General features: G+C 48.9%; 1 protein-coding gene across 5 annotated transcripts in view; it reads right to left on the reverse strand.

Annotated features, from left to right (window-relative positions):
• Positions 1-17,758, reverse strand: part of TMTC1 (transmembrane O-mannosyltransferase targeting cadherins 1) — a 256,056-nt gene that overhangs the window by 220,711 nt on the left and 17,587 nt on the right. For all 5 annotated transcript variants that reach the window (XR_016213670.1, XM_070049600.2, XM_070049599.2 and 2 more), the window contains exons 3-5: positions 8,885-8,958; positions 5,689-5,865; positions 780-986 (exon numbers count right to left, since the gene is read on the reverse strand). Coding sequence is in view for 4 of the 5 variants with exons in the window: in XM_070049600.2 (XP_069905701.2) it covers positions 780-986; positions 5,689-5,865; positions 8,885-8,958 (458 nt within the window). In the remaining variant the exon portion in view is untranslated. The remainder of the gene's footprint in view (positions 1-779; positions 987-5,688; positions 5,866-8,884; positions 8,959-17,758) is intronic.

The raw sequence follows: 17,758 nt of genomic DNA on the forward strand, positions 1-17,758 counted from the left end.
CCACAGAAGCCAATCAAAGGCAATTCACTGCACCACCGACTTCAGTCTACGAGGACTTTCCCACTCGAGTGAGGTTAGGGCTTGGCTTTTGCCAGCCAGGTGGCCTTTTTCTCTCTGCTCTGCAGGCCCCCTACAAATGCTCATTGCGCCCCCCCTCCCCCAGCCTGGTAGCAGTCCAGCGCAGGGTCTGATCCATTCACCAATCATGGCTCAAATGAAGTCTTTAAAAAGTTAGAGCGCCTACATTCATTCATCCTTTAACAAATACCTGTCAATCTCGACTTGCCGCAGCCTGAGCTATTCTAGGAACAATGGAATGCGCTAAGTGCACCTGTGCCCACAAAGCCAGGGTACTTTTCACAGCTCGGTCAAAATATTTTTGAAAAAGAATTAAATCCCACACTCTGAAGACTTTCCTGCATCTTCAGAAATTCGCGAGAGAAGTGCCCTGGACTCCTCCAATACCTCACATGAAACACAAACAGCAGGGAGGGCATGCGCAGGACACACCCGCTTCTGCCCCCGGAAATCAGAGGCCCCCACACACCCACCCCGCACTGCTCCGCTCCCAAATGGCCAAGGGCCGCAGGCAGAACCGCAATTCCTCCAGCCGGGCCTCATGACCCAGTCTAACGTAGGGGAGGGAGGGAGAGCAAGCAAGGGACGACGTGGCAGGGAACAAGAGGCAACTCAGCATCTCCATTCTCCAGGCCTCACAGCCGCACCTGGCGACACTGGACATGGAAGACGCACACAGCCCCAGACCCACAACCCAGTACCTCATCAGGGACCACACAGCTCGAGGAGACATCGGGAATCCACTGCTCTCTGGTTCCGGTGGCAGTGTGGCGTGGCAGCCACCCCATGAGCCTTTGGGAGGGAGCCGCTGCTGCCTCCCATTCTCGCGGGGAGGGTGTGCCGGTGGTGAGGAGGGCTGGGCGCTCGCAGGCTGCTGGGGACCGCACGGCTGGATGACCCCATTGCTCCTATCGTGCACAGAATTGGGGGAAAACAGAGAATGACAAGGCTTGCAACAGGCAACAGCTGCACCTCCAAGTCCCTCCCCCAGAAGCCGCCATTCTCAAGACTGTCAGCGCTTTCATTTCTGCCTTTAACCACTGGGTTTTTAACCTAAATTGTCATTATTTTATTTTTTAAAATTTCACAACTTATATTGATCACTGCTATAGAAAAGAACTCAGTCCCTCTTAGATCACCACACACATGTATATACACATGCATTTACATATATGCACATGTATTTGCATATACACACCTACATACACACATATGCATATACATATGCATTTGCATATATGCACATGTATTTGCATATACACACCTACATACACACATGCACACATATGCATATACATATGCACATGCATGTGCACACATGTATATACACATGTATATACACACATGTGCACTCACACATTTTTCAATCCTCATCCTTCAAAACACACTTCTCTCACAGTATCTGGTGCCAAGTGGTGTTCAGAATTCACCAACATAAAATGATCCTGTAAAACACTGCTCATTGCTGAGCCGAGCAAACATGCTCTGATCACGTTTGTGTCATGGCTCTCTGAGACCCAATTCGCAACCACTAGATGAGCAAAAATCTCTACAAGTCTCACACGACCCAGTGATGGTGAAAAGGCCACAAGGGGACCAACCCACTCACTGCTGCAAGGGTCTGGGCACACGCAACAGCCCGTACTCCTCTCTCTGTCCCCGCAGCTCCACCTGCCTGCATGCTCGCCACAGACCCCACGTTTCTGCACAAAAGCACACTGCACAAAAAAAGTCACAGCAACACAGCTCGCAACAGCCAAAATGTGGAAATGACCTAAGTTTCAAATCTATAAGATCGGATAGATTCTGATGATTATAGAACCAGCAAAACTTAGCTCTGTATATTAACACAACTGTATGGCAGAGGCCCAATGTTGAATGAAAAGAAGGAACTGATACCATCTAGGTAAGTTTAGAAACATGTAAAATAATTGTATTCTGCATTTCCGGACATACAGATCAGTAGGAATTGTCACTCAAACAATCGCTGACGGTAGAACCAGGGGCACACAACATCATTCTCTACATGTCATCCTAACTTTTAAACAACAGAAAGAAAAGAAAAAGTAAGTTGGGCTACTGCTATGGAGCAGTGGGCTAAGTCTCCACCTGCAGTAGCAGCATCCCATATGGGCGCCAGTTCCTGTCCCAGCAGCTCCACTTCCGATTCAGCTCTCTGCTATGGCCTGGGAAAGCAGTCAAAAATCACCTCGGGGCCGGCGCCGTGGCTCACTAGGCTAATCCTCCGCCTAGCGGCGCCGGCACACCGGGTTCTAGTCCCGGTCGGGGCGCCGGATTCTGTCCCGGTTGCCCCTCTTCCAGGCCAGCCCTCTGCTGTGGCCAGGGAGTGCAGTGGAGGATGGCCCAGGTGCTTGGGCCCTGCACCCCATGGGGAGACCAGGAAAAGCACCTGGCTCCTGGCTCCTGCCATCGGATCAGCGCGGTGCGCCGGCCGCAGCGCGCCGGCCGCGGCGGCCATTGGAGGGTGAACCAACGGCAAAAGGAAGACCTTTCTCTCTGTCTCTCTCTCTCACTGTCCACTCTGCCTGTCAAAAAAAAAAAAAAAAAAAAAAAACAACAACAACAACAACAACAACAACAAAAAAATCACCTCGGTTCTGGCTGCTATGGCCATTTGGGGAGTCAACCAGTGGATGGGAAACCTCTTTCTCTCTCCCTCCCTCTCTCCCTCCCTCCCTCTGTCTGTAACTCAGCCTCTCTCAAACAAATAAATTAATTTTTTAAAAAAGCTAATATTTAGGCTGGCACCGCGGCTCAATAGGCTAATCCTCCACCTAGCGGCGCCGGCACACCAGGTTCTAGTCCCGGCCCGGTTGCCCCTCTTCCAGGCCAGCTCTCTGCTGTGGCCCGGGAGTGCAGTGGAGGATGGCCCAGGTCCTTGGGCCCTGCACCCCATGGGAGACCAGGAGAAGCACCTGGCTCCTGGCTTCGGATAAGCGCAGTGCGCCAGCCGTGGTGGCCATTGGAGGGTGAACCAACGGCAAAGGAATACCTTTCTCTCTGTCTCTCTCTCTCTCTCACTGTCCACTCTGCCTGTCCAAAAAAAAAAAAAAAAAAAAAAAAAAAAAAAAAAAAAAAAACTAATATTTAGGAGCTGGTCTTTCACTGAAACTGTTTCCTCCTACAAGGGACATCAAATAAAAGAACTCCCACTCCACTCTCATGGCCCAATCTTAGGATTTCAGAGTCACTCACTTTTCTCTTGGGCAAGTGCATAAAACATTGGTCTCTATCGCTGTCCCTTTCCTGCTGCCTGAACCACACAGTGCAGAAGCTCGAGACCCTCCTGGGGCTAGGACACTTGCTGGGAACGCACAGGTGACTGGGGAGTGGGGGATGGGCCATGCCTATGCAGAACTGTGCATGCAGTAGTCCCAGGATACATCCTTGTGAGCTTATCAAAGGGGCGTGTGACCCTCCAGCATGGGGGAGACCAGAGCCGGAGTCACTGTCGAAGCAGCAGGCATCCTGGGAGGCCTCCCAAGGCCCTGTCCTGTGTCCCTTCTTCAGAGGCAGGGTGCTGGGGGCCTCTGCAGATCTGCACATGGTGCCACACTCAGGCGGGGTGACTGCGGGGAGTTACTGTCCTTGTCTCTCTCTGTGAGGCAAGGACAGTGGCTGCTGTGAGTGACACACACAGGGCCGAGCCTGCAGCAGCTCCTTGTGACAGCTTCGCCCTCCTGGACCCCATGACCCCCGCGGTGTCTGTCTCCCGCCGTGTCCTACATGCGCCTGGGGGAAGGAGCCTCATCTGTCTGCTCTCGGCCAGGTAGGGAGGGGATGAGTCTCCTGCAGGGTAGGAAAGGCTGGAGGACGGATGAAGGCCTCTGTAGGCAACACACCTGGCTCTGAGACCTCAAAGCTGTTTTAGGAAAAACCAGAAAAAAACACACGCACCCAGACTCGGAGCCATGCAGCTCTGAAGCTCTGTAAGAGCAGCCGTATCTCTCTCTCTCTCTCTCTTTTTCAAGATTTTATTTATTTATTTGAGAGGTAGAGTTACAGACAGTGAGAGGGAGAGAGAGAGAAAGGTCTTCCTTCCGTTGGTTCACTCCCCAAATGGCCGCCATGACTGGCGCTGCACTGATCCGAAGCCAGGAGCCAGGTGCTTCTTCCTGGTCTCCCATGTGGGTGCAGGGCCCAAGCACTTGGGCCATCCTCCACTGCCCTCCTGGCCACAGCAGAGAGCTGGACTGGAAGAGGAGCAACTGGGACTAGAACCCGGCGCCCATATGGGATGCCGGCGCCACAGGCGGAGGTTTAACCAAGTGAGCCACGGTGCCAGCCCCCCCCCCCATATCTCTCTCAGAGTGAGTACGATGAGGGTTAGGCATGATCGCCAAGGGATGAAAAGGGAGAATTACCTCCTCCGAGAAACACCTGGCCCAACAGCGAGAGGATGAAGAGGAGAGAATACAGCCACAGGACCACGTGGCCAAGGCCATGAACCACAGCACGTGGGCGCGTCCGCAGCCCCATCACACCCTCCCGCCGACCACGGGGAGACCACGAGGGAGAGGCAGGGTGGCAGAGACAAGGTGGAGGCTCCAAGGTTGTTTTCTGAGCAGGTAGCAGGCAACACCTGACCCCCGCTGGTTCAGAGGACAAAGAGGAAAGGCCCCTTACTCAAGCCAAGGGCGGGTCCTCTGGCTCAGGGCACATGTGGCCTGAATGTGGGCCCCCTCCCTGTCCACGCCTCTGCGATGCACAGGCAGCACACGGAGCACACACCTACGATCTCCAAGCACCACGCTCCCAGGCACAGAGGTGATCAGCAAGCGACGCCTTCTCCCAGGCACATCACATCAGCACTGCTCTCGCCTTCGAGCGAAGCAGTATAAAAACGAAAAAAACCAACAATTCTCCACGTGACAGGGCCGGAGAACACACCAGACACGTTTCAGAAGTTCAAATGTAATGGCCTGGTAATTACTGAAAAGCAGCATCTGCCTGTGAAATTGCTGCTAAGTATGGATTTGAAAGGGGAAGAAAATTACAATAGGTGCTTGAACTCCCAATACGCCCTGGGTATTTGTCTCATCTGTGACCCACAGCATCAAACGCAGATGCCCAGCATGTTTTAAATGGAAACAGGTTAGCAAACAAGCTTGCCCAGGGTGCAGTTCACCGGCCCTTTGAGGAAGTCCAATAGCTGCCTCCTGAAACCCACAGGAAAAGCAGCACCTTTCTCAGAGCAGGACACAGGCCCCATCCTAGCAGCGCCCACTGACGCACAACAGAGAAACCACTTCTGCTCAGGAACCAAGGTTTGCTCGGGAGCATGCAGCCAAATCACACCCACCATGCAAACCCGCACCAAACACAGAGAGACCTTGCAATTCCAAACTTCCAGCTCACAAGAACTTGACCATCCTCACTGATTTTTCTAAGAGTGAGAAGAGTCTCAACACACAGAACGCATGCATCTGAATGAAATAAGGCTTGGTTTATTCTAGGACAGGCTAAGGTGAGATGACACGGAACCAGGTGTGGTGCTACTGTCCCGTGCAACTGGCAGTCCGGAAGTCATCGATTTAAGCATTTTCCTGTCCACACACTGTGCGATAACAAAGCCCCAAAATGACTTACGGCTTCTCTTGCTGGTGGCAGACGGAGAAGAGGTCGTAAACCAAGCACACGCCGAACACAGTGAGGCCCGTCTCTTTTACCAGCATGGCGCAGGTCCCCAGGAACAGACTGAGCAGCAAGAAGGCGGGCGAAGCCGTGGGAGGAAAACACCCCGCAGCATGACAGGGACCCAGACTCCTGCAGGACAGGTGCGAGATCACGGAACGGGAGTCACTGTCTAAAGGCGAGACCTAGTGCCAATTTCACTGTACTCTAAGTACTCAAGCAGGCGACCAAAGGCTTCTTCAAGACGGGTCATCGTGCAAGTATTTAAAATTGCTAAGACAGGGCATAGCGAGGTAAGCTCCTGCCTGCGAGACCACATCCCTAGCCTAGCCCCAGTCTGAGTCCTGGCTGCTCTCTTCAGATTCATCTCCTGCTGATGTGCCTGGGAAGGCAGCAGAGGACGGCCCAAGGGCTTGGGCTCCTGCCACCCACAAGGAGACCCAGATGGAGTTCCAGGCTCCTGGCTTCAGCCTGGCCCAGTCCCCAGGCATTGTGGCCACTTGGGAAGTGAACAAACGGATGGAAGATCCCTCTATCTCTGTCACTTGGCCTTTCAAATTAATCAATGAATCCTTATAAAATAAAATTGCTAAGATGGAAAACAGTAATTGCCCTGTTGTACTGAATTTGGTACCTATATGTGGGATATGAAGATGATGATAAAATAGGATATGCAAATAAATGAACACCCAAAAGCCACTGAAGATGCTACCGTAGAGATTTACCTGGTGACATGCAAAGCCAGCTAATTAAACATACTTCAAGAGAGTAACACAGGTTCCTAACAATAGGCATAAACTCTAGAGCCAGCAACCTGGATTCAGATCATAGCTCTGCAGGTAACCAAGTAACACGGGGTAAGATACATTGTTTCTCTGCGCTTGAGTTCTGCTGTGTGTGAAATGCCATGTGAGCACTGCAGGGCCGACTAAACCAATGACTTACTACAAGCCCAGCGTCTATCACCCTCAGTAACATTTTCGTCTAGAATGTTTTATACGCCTCTACACATACAACAGAGAAATCAGTGCACATTACCAAAACAGAATCTTTATTTCCCCCTGTGATAAAACTACAGACATTTTAACCTTTTCTTTCGGATAAGCTCAATTTAAATTTTTTACTTTTGTTAAGCGTGTTATTAGGCACAGCTTTATTTTGCAGTTTAATCTCCAACAGGAATTTTTTAAATATGTGTTTCCTGGAGAGGCATTACAGGTGGGGGGAGGCTCTGTTTCCATCCACTGGTTCACTTCCCAAATGGCTACAATGGCTGGTGCTGAGCAAGGCTGAAGCCAGGAGCCTGGAGCTCCACCCAGGTCTCCCATGTAGGTGGCAGGGGCCACTCCCTGTGCCACAATACTGGCCCCAAGGGTTTTCAAAAACTATCCAGTGCTACAGTCTTTCGTTCACCTTACAAAACAGAACTGATCCCACCACCAGGAAACTGCACGGCTCGCTTCCGCAGGTGCACAACCACTGGCTCTCACTCCTTTGAAGTGAAGGCCAAGGTTTCTGGGGTTCTGAAGTCTTCTCCTTATTGCTATGTCTTAAAATAACTGCAGAGAATGATACACAAAACTCGCGGTAGACAAAAGCCTGTATGGCTAAGGCTGCTCTGGGCCACAGCCCCGAGCCAGGAAGTCAGTCCGAGGTCCCACGTGATGGACAGGGCCTCAGCTATTTGAGCCTTCACCTGCTGCCTCCCAGGATGTCCACGGGCAGGAAGCTGCAGCCAGGAGCCGATTCTGGACACCAGCTGCAGGCCCTCTGCAGCAGGCATGGCTGTCTTAAGCCCAAGGCTAAATGCCCACCCGCAGGTTACATTTCGCAAAGTGCTAGTGCTATGAACAACAAGCTGTACAAACCCAGCTCAGCATCACAGACGCACACACACTGCAGACGTCATCATGCTGCCAACCACATCCCAGAAAAACCCTGAGAACGTGTTTACATTGCAAAGTGACTACTAATCTGCTGCAAAACCACAGTAAGCAGAAATTGTTAAACTGGGCTTCGATTTTCAGATTTCGCAACATGGTTTCATCACACGAAGAACGTACTGGAACACCAAGGAGCCATATACAAGAGATTGCAGCTACAGAGACAAACACCTCTGCCTGTCGGAAATCCTTAGATGTTAATCCAGCTCATTCTTTTCCCAAGGCCCACACTGGTTCCCGCCAGGGCTCTGCGGTCTCAGCACGGCTGGCACTTTCCTGCCCGGCAGTTCTCTGCCGCAGGTGCTGCCCTGTGCACCCTTGGATGGGAGTATTCCATCATCCTTGGTCTCCACTGGGCATCAGTGGTACCGCTTTGTCTGTTGAATCACACAGGTCTCTGCATATGGCCACATGTCTCCTGTGGAGCGAAGCCACTGGCAGCATCACTGGTTTGGAACAGTGCTCCTCAAACAGCCACAGAGCCATGCAAGATCTCAGGCCCTCCAAGGGATCCAAAGATCAAGGTCAGAGCCCCTTAACCAGGCATCTCTGCACCACACAGCCTGCGGCTCACCTGCCCCCTTTCTCTCTGCCGTGCCCTGAGCTCTCTGCCTCATTCATTCTCTGTCCGAACTGCCCCACTCCCTGGGTGAGTGAGAATCTGATCTCCAGGGAGAAGGCTGGGTTACACACATCATGGGAAATCAGTTCATTGCTTCTCAGTTTCCCAAAGCAGAAAAACTTCTATATTTTGATGCAAGGTTGTGTGAGGTGGAAAGGGGGCTTAGCAATGCTGTTTTCTACCCAGGCTTGGTATTTAAGCCTTCAGCTACTTTGGTGAGGACATTACAGAATGGAAAAGAAAAAATGCAAGGCCAAAATGAAAAGGAGAAGTCAGACAAACTGTGGGCAATGACGAGAAAGGAGTGTACCTGGACTATTTCATTTCAGAGCTAAGATTCCAAATTCCATGCTCAGGCAGACTGCAGAAGCTAGAGCCTGGGTTCCCACCCCAGGAAAGCAGTCTCTCTAATATGTGGGGGCACAGGTTAGACAGGACCCAAAGGGGGAAGATCTGCTATTCTCCAAGGATACTGGGAAAAGGAAGGGCTGCTGTCCCTGGTCCCCAGTGAGCTCGCCGAGCCTGTCATGGCCCCACAGCCCCTCCTCTACCAGAACAGGTGCCTGGCACACACGGAATCACATACCTATTGTAGGAGAGAAAGGCCAGCAGGAACAGCAGGCACGCCAACACATCCGCTCTGCCCACAATCCCGGCCACCTGGGAAGTTCAAGAACAAACAGTAAAAGCCTCAGAAAACAATCTTCACAAAATCATCATAGAAACGTATTTGTGTTTTGATCTATGAAAGGCAGGATAAAACAGAAACCACACTGCTCCTCATATACTGGTACAAAAGTAACCACTTCTGATTATCAAGTATATTTAACAATAACTTTATAGGAGGAGGAGGAGAGGAAGGAAGAGGTAAGAGGCTCACACTTTGTTTCTTAACCTCTCTTCCAGCGAAGGTCAATTCACAGCACCAAAGTGCATTCACTGGGGCCGGAGTTGTGGCACAGTGGGTTAGGCCGCCCCCTGTAACACCAGCATCCCACATAAGCACTGGTTCGAGTTCCGGCTTGCTCTGCTTCTGATCCAGCTCCCTGCTAAGCTGCCTGGGAAAGCAGCAGAGGATGACCTAAGTACTTAGACCTCTGCCACTCACATGGGGGATGAGGATGGAGTTCATGGCTCCTGGCTTCAGGCTAGCCCAACACCGGCTACTGCAAGCATTTTGGAAGTGAACCAACAGAGAGAAAATCATTCAATCTCTCCCCCACCCTGTCCTGCCACCCCTCTCCCTCTCCCTCTGTCACTCTGCCTTCCAAATAAATAAAATATATCTTCATTTCTTCTTAAAAAAAAGTGTTCACTTACTGATTTACTTTTAAAAAGTGTTTTGAAGAAATAATTGAATACCAGACACTATGCTACTGTTTGGTGCTAACAGAAAAAAGAACATTAACAGAGTTTTAGGGAGAACTAAGTTGGGAAACCAGTGCTGCTTTTGAGGAATCAATGCTTCTGAGAAGAAGGGGAGTAGATTTGAACTTATGATCGCTACAAAGGTGTGTGTATGTGTGTGTCCATGTGCAAGCATGCAGTGTAGACTTCTCATCCACGGTGGCACAGGAGAGAATCCACGCGTGTGTCGGTTTCCGAGCTAAGGCACGGGAAGACCTCCCATGTGTGTCTGGCTATCTCAGCAGTGGCCCTGGAAGGCACTCCATGCATGTGTCCATTTCTTTGCTGTGGCATGGGGAGACATCCCACGGGCGGGTGCAATTCTTAGTGAGTCATCCCAGGGCTTGGCGCAGGAGATCCAAGAGGAGCCTGCATCCTGTTCTCACAACAGCAAGAAGGTGCTCAAAAAACGACAGCGGAAAGGACACAGAAGCCAACGACACGCACTTCCTATTGATCAAATCATAGGCAGTTTCAATGTCACAAGAAAGAAGAATATGCTATAAAACACTGGGGAAAAAAACCAGAATCCATCAGTTCACCCTACAAATAAACACATGAATAAGCAGATGGATGGATATTGACCTAAGTCCAGAACTGCACGAAGCAGGCAAGTGCATTGCCCACATGGGAGACTGATGGAGTTCCTGCTCCTCCTGGCTTCAGTGTGGCTCAGCCCTGGCTGCAGAGGACAAGGGAGGAGTAAATGAGGACATGAAAGAGCTCTCCCTGCCTCTCTCTGCATTCCAAATAAAATAAAAACAAAAATCTTCAAGCCAGTTAATGAATGTGCATACAGTAGAGGAGCTGGAAGCCAGGCAGGTGGCCCAGGAATTTTTAGGCAAAAGTATCTGCACAGCTTCAAAAGGTGTCTTCGCCAATCACTTAATCATTAGAGAAACAAAAACAGAAGAATCACACTTCAGAGAAAACGCAGGGTGCTTCGAGGAATGAAAAGGCAAATCTCCATCCCCAAGAAGCACACATCATCTATACAGTATTCCAGCCAGGTAACCAGACTCAGATACAATTACTGTGAAACAGCAGATAAATTCAGATGAGAAGTATCCCATAACAATAGACCAGGGGCTGGCGCTGTGGCACAGCGGGTTAACACCCTGGCCTGAAGCGCCGCCATCCCACATGGGTGCTGGTTCGAGACCCGGTTGCTCCACTTCCGATCCAACTCTCTGCTATGGCCTGGGAAAGCAGTAGAAGATGGCCCAAGTCCTTGGGCCCCTGTACCCATGTGGGAGACCCAGAAGAAGCTCCTGGTTCCTGGCTTCAGATCGGTGCAGCTCCGGCCATTGCTGCCTACTAGGGAGTGAACCAGCAGAAGGAAGACCCCCACCCCGCCTCTCTTCTCTCTCTGTAACTCTTTCAAATAAATAAATAAATCTTAAAAAAATACACCAAAATATACAACAGATTAATTATAAAACACGATAAATCTAGATGAATATTTTGTAACTTTAAATTTGTATATTTTATGTATTAAATCAGATTACTAATCATAACTCATTATAATCTATAATATTATTAGTATAGACTATATGTATAATATACTCAACATATATTTATGAATTATTATTTTATGTATATTTTAATTTTCATATTGAGTACTATATACTAATATATAATTTATGCCTTCACATTTTTATTTGTGTTGTAAAAATTTTAGTATACTGTACCTATAAATCATAAAATATATTAAAATTATAAATTATGTTTATATTTATAATACAGAACATAATCACTATATTAATAAAATTCTCTATTACATATATTTTATCATAAATTGTAGAAAAACAATGAAGATGAATAACTACTCCTAAGTACAGAACACTAAAAAAAGTATGATTAATACTCTGGTTTAGAATATAAACAACTAAATTATTAAGGTATGGAGGAACACAAATTATGCAACCTACTCTCAGATGCTCAAGTAATAAATAACACTTTATATAACATATTGAGGGAGACAGAAACGAGTAACAAAATCAACTTGCCAAATGTTAAAAACAAGTGCATCTGAAGGTAGCTGAGGCTCTCACTGTCTGTACTTGACTAACATCTAAGTTACTTCCAGGCAGTGCTACTGCAGAAGAGCACTGAAGGGAAGAAGGCAGGCGAGAAACGACTCTTGATAAATGTTTGCATTCATCTTACAACCTAAGAGCATTTCCCTTAATTTTTTAAAACTCAAGCAACAATATGATAAAAGCAAAATGGGGAAGAGTTCAGAAAAATGCCTCAAAGCGAAGGTCACACAGGGCAATGAGGGGCAGCTCCCAGGAGATGGACAGGAAACAGCAGCAGCCATGTCCCAGAGGGCCTGTGGGCCACAGCAGGTGCGCGAAACAGTGCAAAACATGGGAGCTGCGCCTCCAAGCACCCCCACAGGGGAGCACACCCCGCGCTCCCAGTGAGCCGGGGACAGACGCAGAGGACGGAGGCAGGGTTCGCACACAGGATTCTCCGGCATCCTAGGGAGACACAGGACAAATGCCAACCCCACCCCGTGCGATGCTGTCATGTAGGAGATGACAGCCACACAGCCCTGCCCTATCCTCTCTTTTCAGAAACCTCAGCATGTACACAGGTGTTCCTGCATGGCGATGGACATCACCATGTCCCTTAAAGGCTTACATGCCTGCTGTCTTCATGAAACCTGATTATTCAATAATTCTGACTATGTATTAATTACAATCTCAATAAAAAGTAACTCAACGATATGCGCGCATATGGATTGACAGCAAGTCACAAGTCACACACAGAAACTCTAGGCCAACCTACACCAGGAAAAACGTGGACAGGGCCAAAGAATTGCTCCGGCAAGAGCAAGCTAAAAGCTTGCACCTCTTCTGTCTGCTTGCATGGCTCACAGCTCACCGATTCATGTATCTATCAGGAGCGTGGGGACCACATTAGCAAGACTGCACGAATCACAAGTGTGGTTGGTGGCAAGGCTGGGCTGATTCACAGTCGGTAAAGCAGCAACGGTGCACAGGTCATGGGGGAAGCCCAGCTCTGCCCAGGGAACAGCACCACCCCCTCCCGCACCAGCTCAGCATCACCTCCAAGGCTTCCTGAAGGTTAAACCGTGAGCCAAGCTCACCTGCCAGATTCTTGGGCCAGCGCCAAGCACGTGGGCCCAGAGAGGCACTCATCAGAGTCCAACTGATGTGGCCAAGGTCAAGGCTTGCGAGCTAACGCTGGCTGCAGCAAGTGGGCACGAGGTGATCACGACCAGGACGAGCATAACTAACGCATTAACTGCTTCGTACAGTGCAGCCAGCTTGGAAGCAGCAGCGACAGAATGTGCCAGCTGGCTGTGCCTGGATCTGAAGAATGCAGTGTCCCTCGGTACAGAAGCTCAGAGAAGGTGTTGAAATGTCAGCAGTAACACTGACAGGCTCTCTTGCCTATCCAAACCTCTAAGCACACACTGAATACCTTCTGCATACCCCTGCTGGGCTGAGGCCTTAGGACAAAGGGTCAGAGAGCTACTAAGTATCTGGATCACCATCACTGTGGTCAGAAACTATGTGTTTTCTTCCAGCTACTAAGCAGTTCCCAAGCACCACCTCCTTGCCAGCTACAGCGCCAGCTAAAGGGATAAAAGCCGCCTCCAGGACTTCGGCAGCTGGACGGGAGGAATGGCAGGGTATTAAACTCCACGCACGGCAGCCACATGCATCAGAAAGGGAGGAACCACTGCCAGGGGACGGCCAAAGGGATTAATTTTCACTGCAGGATCTGGAAATGGCTTCCTGGAGCGGCTGCCCTGGGCGTCTGAGAATCCAGGGACACACGGATTTCCCGGAATGTGAAGCCTAAGCCAGGACACTTAGCCAGAGGCACTGCTGGTGGGGCATCAGATGGGGCAGAGAGATCTGAGCGTACATGGCGTGTTTCTGGGAGGGAGGGAACAGGAAGCAGTGGGGGGCGGCCCATCGGAGCCAGTGCAACCTGACTCGGGGACAACACGGGCTCAAGTAGAGAGCCCTGGAAAGCAGCAGGGCAGTGGCTCCATTGGCACAAGACAAACCTGCACGCAAACACGCGTCCTCCAGCCTCCAGGGGCGGATCTCCATCATGGAGGTGGCCCTGGCTGTCACTGGGAACCACAGCCTCCAACCAATGCTCAAATGCTGGGGAAAAAATCAGTGCGCGTATCTGGATGGAACTCAAGTGCAGGCTGAGTACGCCTCATCCGAAATGCCCAGGAGGGCGAGTGTTTCAGAACACCTGCACGCATGTAAGAGATCTGAGGGTGGGGACCAAGCCTAACTCACAACTCCTTTGTGTCTCCTACACACTCAGCCACAAGGGCTGAAGATGACTCTACACAGTATTTGCACTGAGCCTGCTTTGTGGCTGCAACCACGGAGGGTCAGGGTGCAGTTTTCCACCTCCAGCATCCTGTCAGAGCCCAAAAAGTGTCTGACTTGGGGCCTTTTGCATTTTGGTTAACATAACATGCAGATCTAGGAAGGTTACTGGAACAACCACAGCCAACTAGGACATAATTTACTCTCAAGGAAAAAAAATTTGTTTTGGACTGGCACTCATAGGATCCGCATCATTACTGATACTTGTTGTTTCTGTAAGAACGCGTTCCCTTAGCATCAGACTGAACCAGGAACGCACACTGAGCACATGGCCATGCCTCCCAGGCCGGGGGCCTCCGAGAAGGTGCCCAGTTGTCCCCGGCATCCTCCTGTTCCAGTTCTGGAAATGTCAGCTTTGATCTGCAACTCCATGTGTCTGCTCTGGCTGTCAACTTCACGTGAGTGGAGTCCTTGAACCCAACTCACTGATGATGACCGCATCTTATTCCTCACAGGACCATCAGAATTAGCTCTCCCTATTCCCCCTTGATTCTTCACTAACGTCTCTCATGATTCAGGACACAGAAAAACATACTACTCCCCCACAAAACACACTACCAGCATTTGCTGACACGTTGTATAAATGAATGCATTCATGCCTTGCTACCTAAATTAGAAAAACCATTTCTCTCTGTGGAGAGTCTTGCCTCATTATACCATATTGCTTTTTTTTTTTTTTTTTTTAAGATTTTTATTTATTTACCTGAGAAGTAGAGTTACAGTGAGTGGCAGAGAGAGAGGTCTTTCATCCACTGGTTCACTCCCCAAATGGCCACAATGGCTGGGGCTGGGCCAATTTGAAGCCAGGAGCCTGGAACTTCTTCCTGGTCTCCCACACGGGTGCAGGGCCCAAGTGCTTAGGCCATCTTCTACTGCTTTCCCAGGCAATAACAGAGCGCTAGATCGGAAGAGGAGCAGCCAGGACTAGAACTGGCGCCCACATGGGATGCTGGCACTGCAGGCAGAGGGTTAACCTAGTGCACCACAGTGCCGGCCCCTTTTGTTGCTTCATATCCGTCTGTGTGCATGCTCTCTGGCTTTTAGGACCCTGTGAACTGTGCATGGGGACCCTGCTGAACACCCCCATAAGTCTCAGACATCCAGAGCTCAGACATCCAGAGCTCCCTAGACCAAGCAGGTCCTCGTTACTTACTGACTGACTGGTTATATACTCATGCAAATCTTTACTCATATCCCTATCACTGTGTTCAAATCAAACTCCACCAAAAAATCCGAATTCTTCACCCTTCCTGAGAGACTACGGTCCCAGTTTTGTGCTTGCTTTGCAAAGAGGAGACATTCCCCAGAAACTCCCTCCCCCACCACAGCATGGGTGTCTTCTTTAGGAAATAATTCATCACCAGACCATCTCCAAAGACTCTCTCTTTCTGTTTCTCTCTCCTCCTCTTTAGAAACCTGAACTGAAAGGCCTGATTCAATTAACTTTCTTCTGACTGTGCTGTGTCATGTGAATTCTTGCTTAGGTCAAAGTTCTTTGCCTCCCTCCTAGGCCTGCCAGGTCTTCTAGCAAATGTAAACATCTTCCCCAACCCTTCCACAAATAAATGCCCAGCTCTCACACTCCTTTGCCCCTTTGATTCTGTTAATATGGATTTTTTTCAATTAGCACAAAAGCCATTGAAACCCCTTTTTAAAAGTCATTGTACTAACAGGATTTTCTTTTTTTCTTAGAATCCAACCCAAACTTTCCCAGTCCACCACCACGCTGCCCTGGGACACCCATGCCGTATGTTCTATCTCTCTGCAACTATGGAATTAAATCATGATTGTCCACTTACCCGTTTCTTTCCTGGGATAACTGCCCCCAAGGCAGCCGAAGCAGTGACTTTCAAGTATACTTAAAAAATGCATTTGTCAACAATATATAAGGGTGCTTGAACAAGTGGGTGGGAAAATGGCATCAAAAGAAAAATGGAAACATAAAATATAAAACAGTAATCTCCCCAATATTTTCTTAAGTTTATTATCTAAAATCTTTGATTTAAAATTTTAAATAATTAAAAGGATCCAACTTCCCATATATTGTAAATACTAGATTTTTTGAACAGGCCCAAATGTTACTATTTGGATTCAAACAAAATCTGAACCTAACCATCTTCCATTTACACAAACATGCCCATCTTCAAACAAACCGTAGATGCTTAATAGTCTCTGTCTCTGAACTCTATTTCCCTATTAGTTCTCACTCAGAGTTGTTTTACAGGTTTACTATGTGTTTATTTGAAAGGCAGAGTGACAAAGGGAGACCCACATCTTCCAGACACCGGTTCCCTCCCCAAGCGCTTGCAACAGCCTGGTCAAAGCAAGGAGACTGCAGCTCCATTCAGGTCTCCCAGTGGGTGGCAGGGACTCACGTCTTTGTGCCATCATCTGCTGCCTCCCCCGGCCCATCACTAGGGAGCAGGATGAGCAGCTGAGAAGCCTGAACTAAAACAGCGCTCCAGTAGTGCCGTGTGTATCTCACGAGTGGCTCAACTCACTGTGCCACAATGCTTACCCTATTTTTTAATGTATTATACAATTACGCTTAAAAATATTTATCATTCCATCTTCCTCTAACAAAAATATGCATTTAAGTAAATTAATTTGAAAAATTTCCTGCAACTCTAAGCCTGTAAGTATTCAAATTTGAAGTTGGTATTTCTATTCCAATTATTACTCCTTCATAGTTACTTGACACATTATAAAGCAGAACATGGCAGCTACTAAACATTAAACTTTACCACTTAATAATCTAAGTGGAGGTCTGTTTCCACTAAATTCAGTTACAGGAAGCTAAATGCTACCTTTCATTGACAAAAGACAGCATGCGTCATTCACATAGACGCCCCATATAAATAAGAGCAGAAGCAGCCATGTTCTAAATGACTTTGAATTCCAAAGTTATCAATTATCACAGTGTCCTATTATCTGACAGGATTTTTAATTATCTATCAGCTGACAACTCAACTAGGGCCTCCTTTAATTTGGTCAAAAGCCAAAGAATTTAAACACATCCATCATCTGGGCCACCTGCCACTGAAGTCATTCACTTGCTCAGGATCGTGCAAGTATAGCAGAAAGATTTATCAACGTGTAGCCAAGCGTAATTACCCACTGCGCGTACTCGTCCACACAGCGCCTCTCTGCTCAACCTCACATACACAGAGAGTTACAGGGAGGGATGCCTACATGGCATGCTGGAGCCCAAGCCTGAGTAGTGGCTGGAAGTGTGTGTGCGTCTGTCTGTCTGTCTCTCCCTCTCTCTCCCACACACACCCCCACCCCAGTACCTTTCAAAGAAAAACTAAGAAAAATAAGGATATGGGGAAAATGACCTTCATCAAGGAATTTTTCCTTTTTTAGATTACTTATTTATTTGGAAGGCAGAGAGGGCTACAGAGAGACAAATGGAGATTTCCCATCTGCTGATTCACTCCCCACACACCCAATAGGGCCAGGTCAGGCTGATGTCAGGAGCCAGGAACCCCGTCCATGTCCTTGTGGGTGGCAAGGACTCAACCACGTGAGCCATTACCTGCTGCCTCGCAGAGTTCACAGCCGAAGGAAGCTGGCACTGGGGACCACAGACAGGGCTCAGACCCAGCACGCCTAAGAGAAAGGTGGATAGCCCAAGAAGTTTGCTAACCACTACACCA

Source organism: Oryctolagus cuniculus, chromosome 9, assembly GCF_051225735.1.
Source record: "Oryctolagus cuniculus isolate XC-2025 breed Fujian yellow rabbit chromosome 9, ASM5122573v1, whole genome shotgun sequence".
Classification (NCBI taxonomy): Eukaryota; Metazoa; Chordata; class Mammalia; order Lagomorpha; family Leporidae; genus Oryctolagus; species Oryctolagus cuniculus.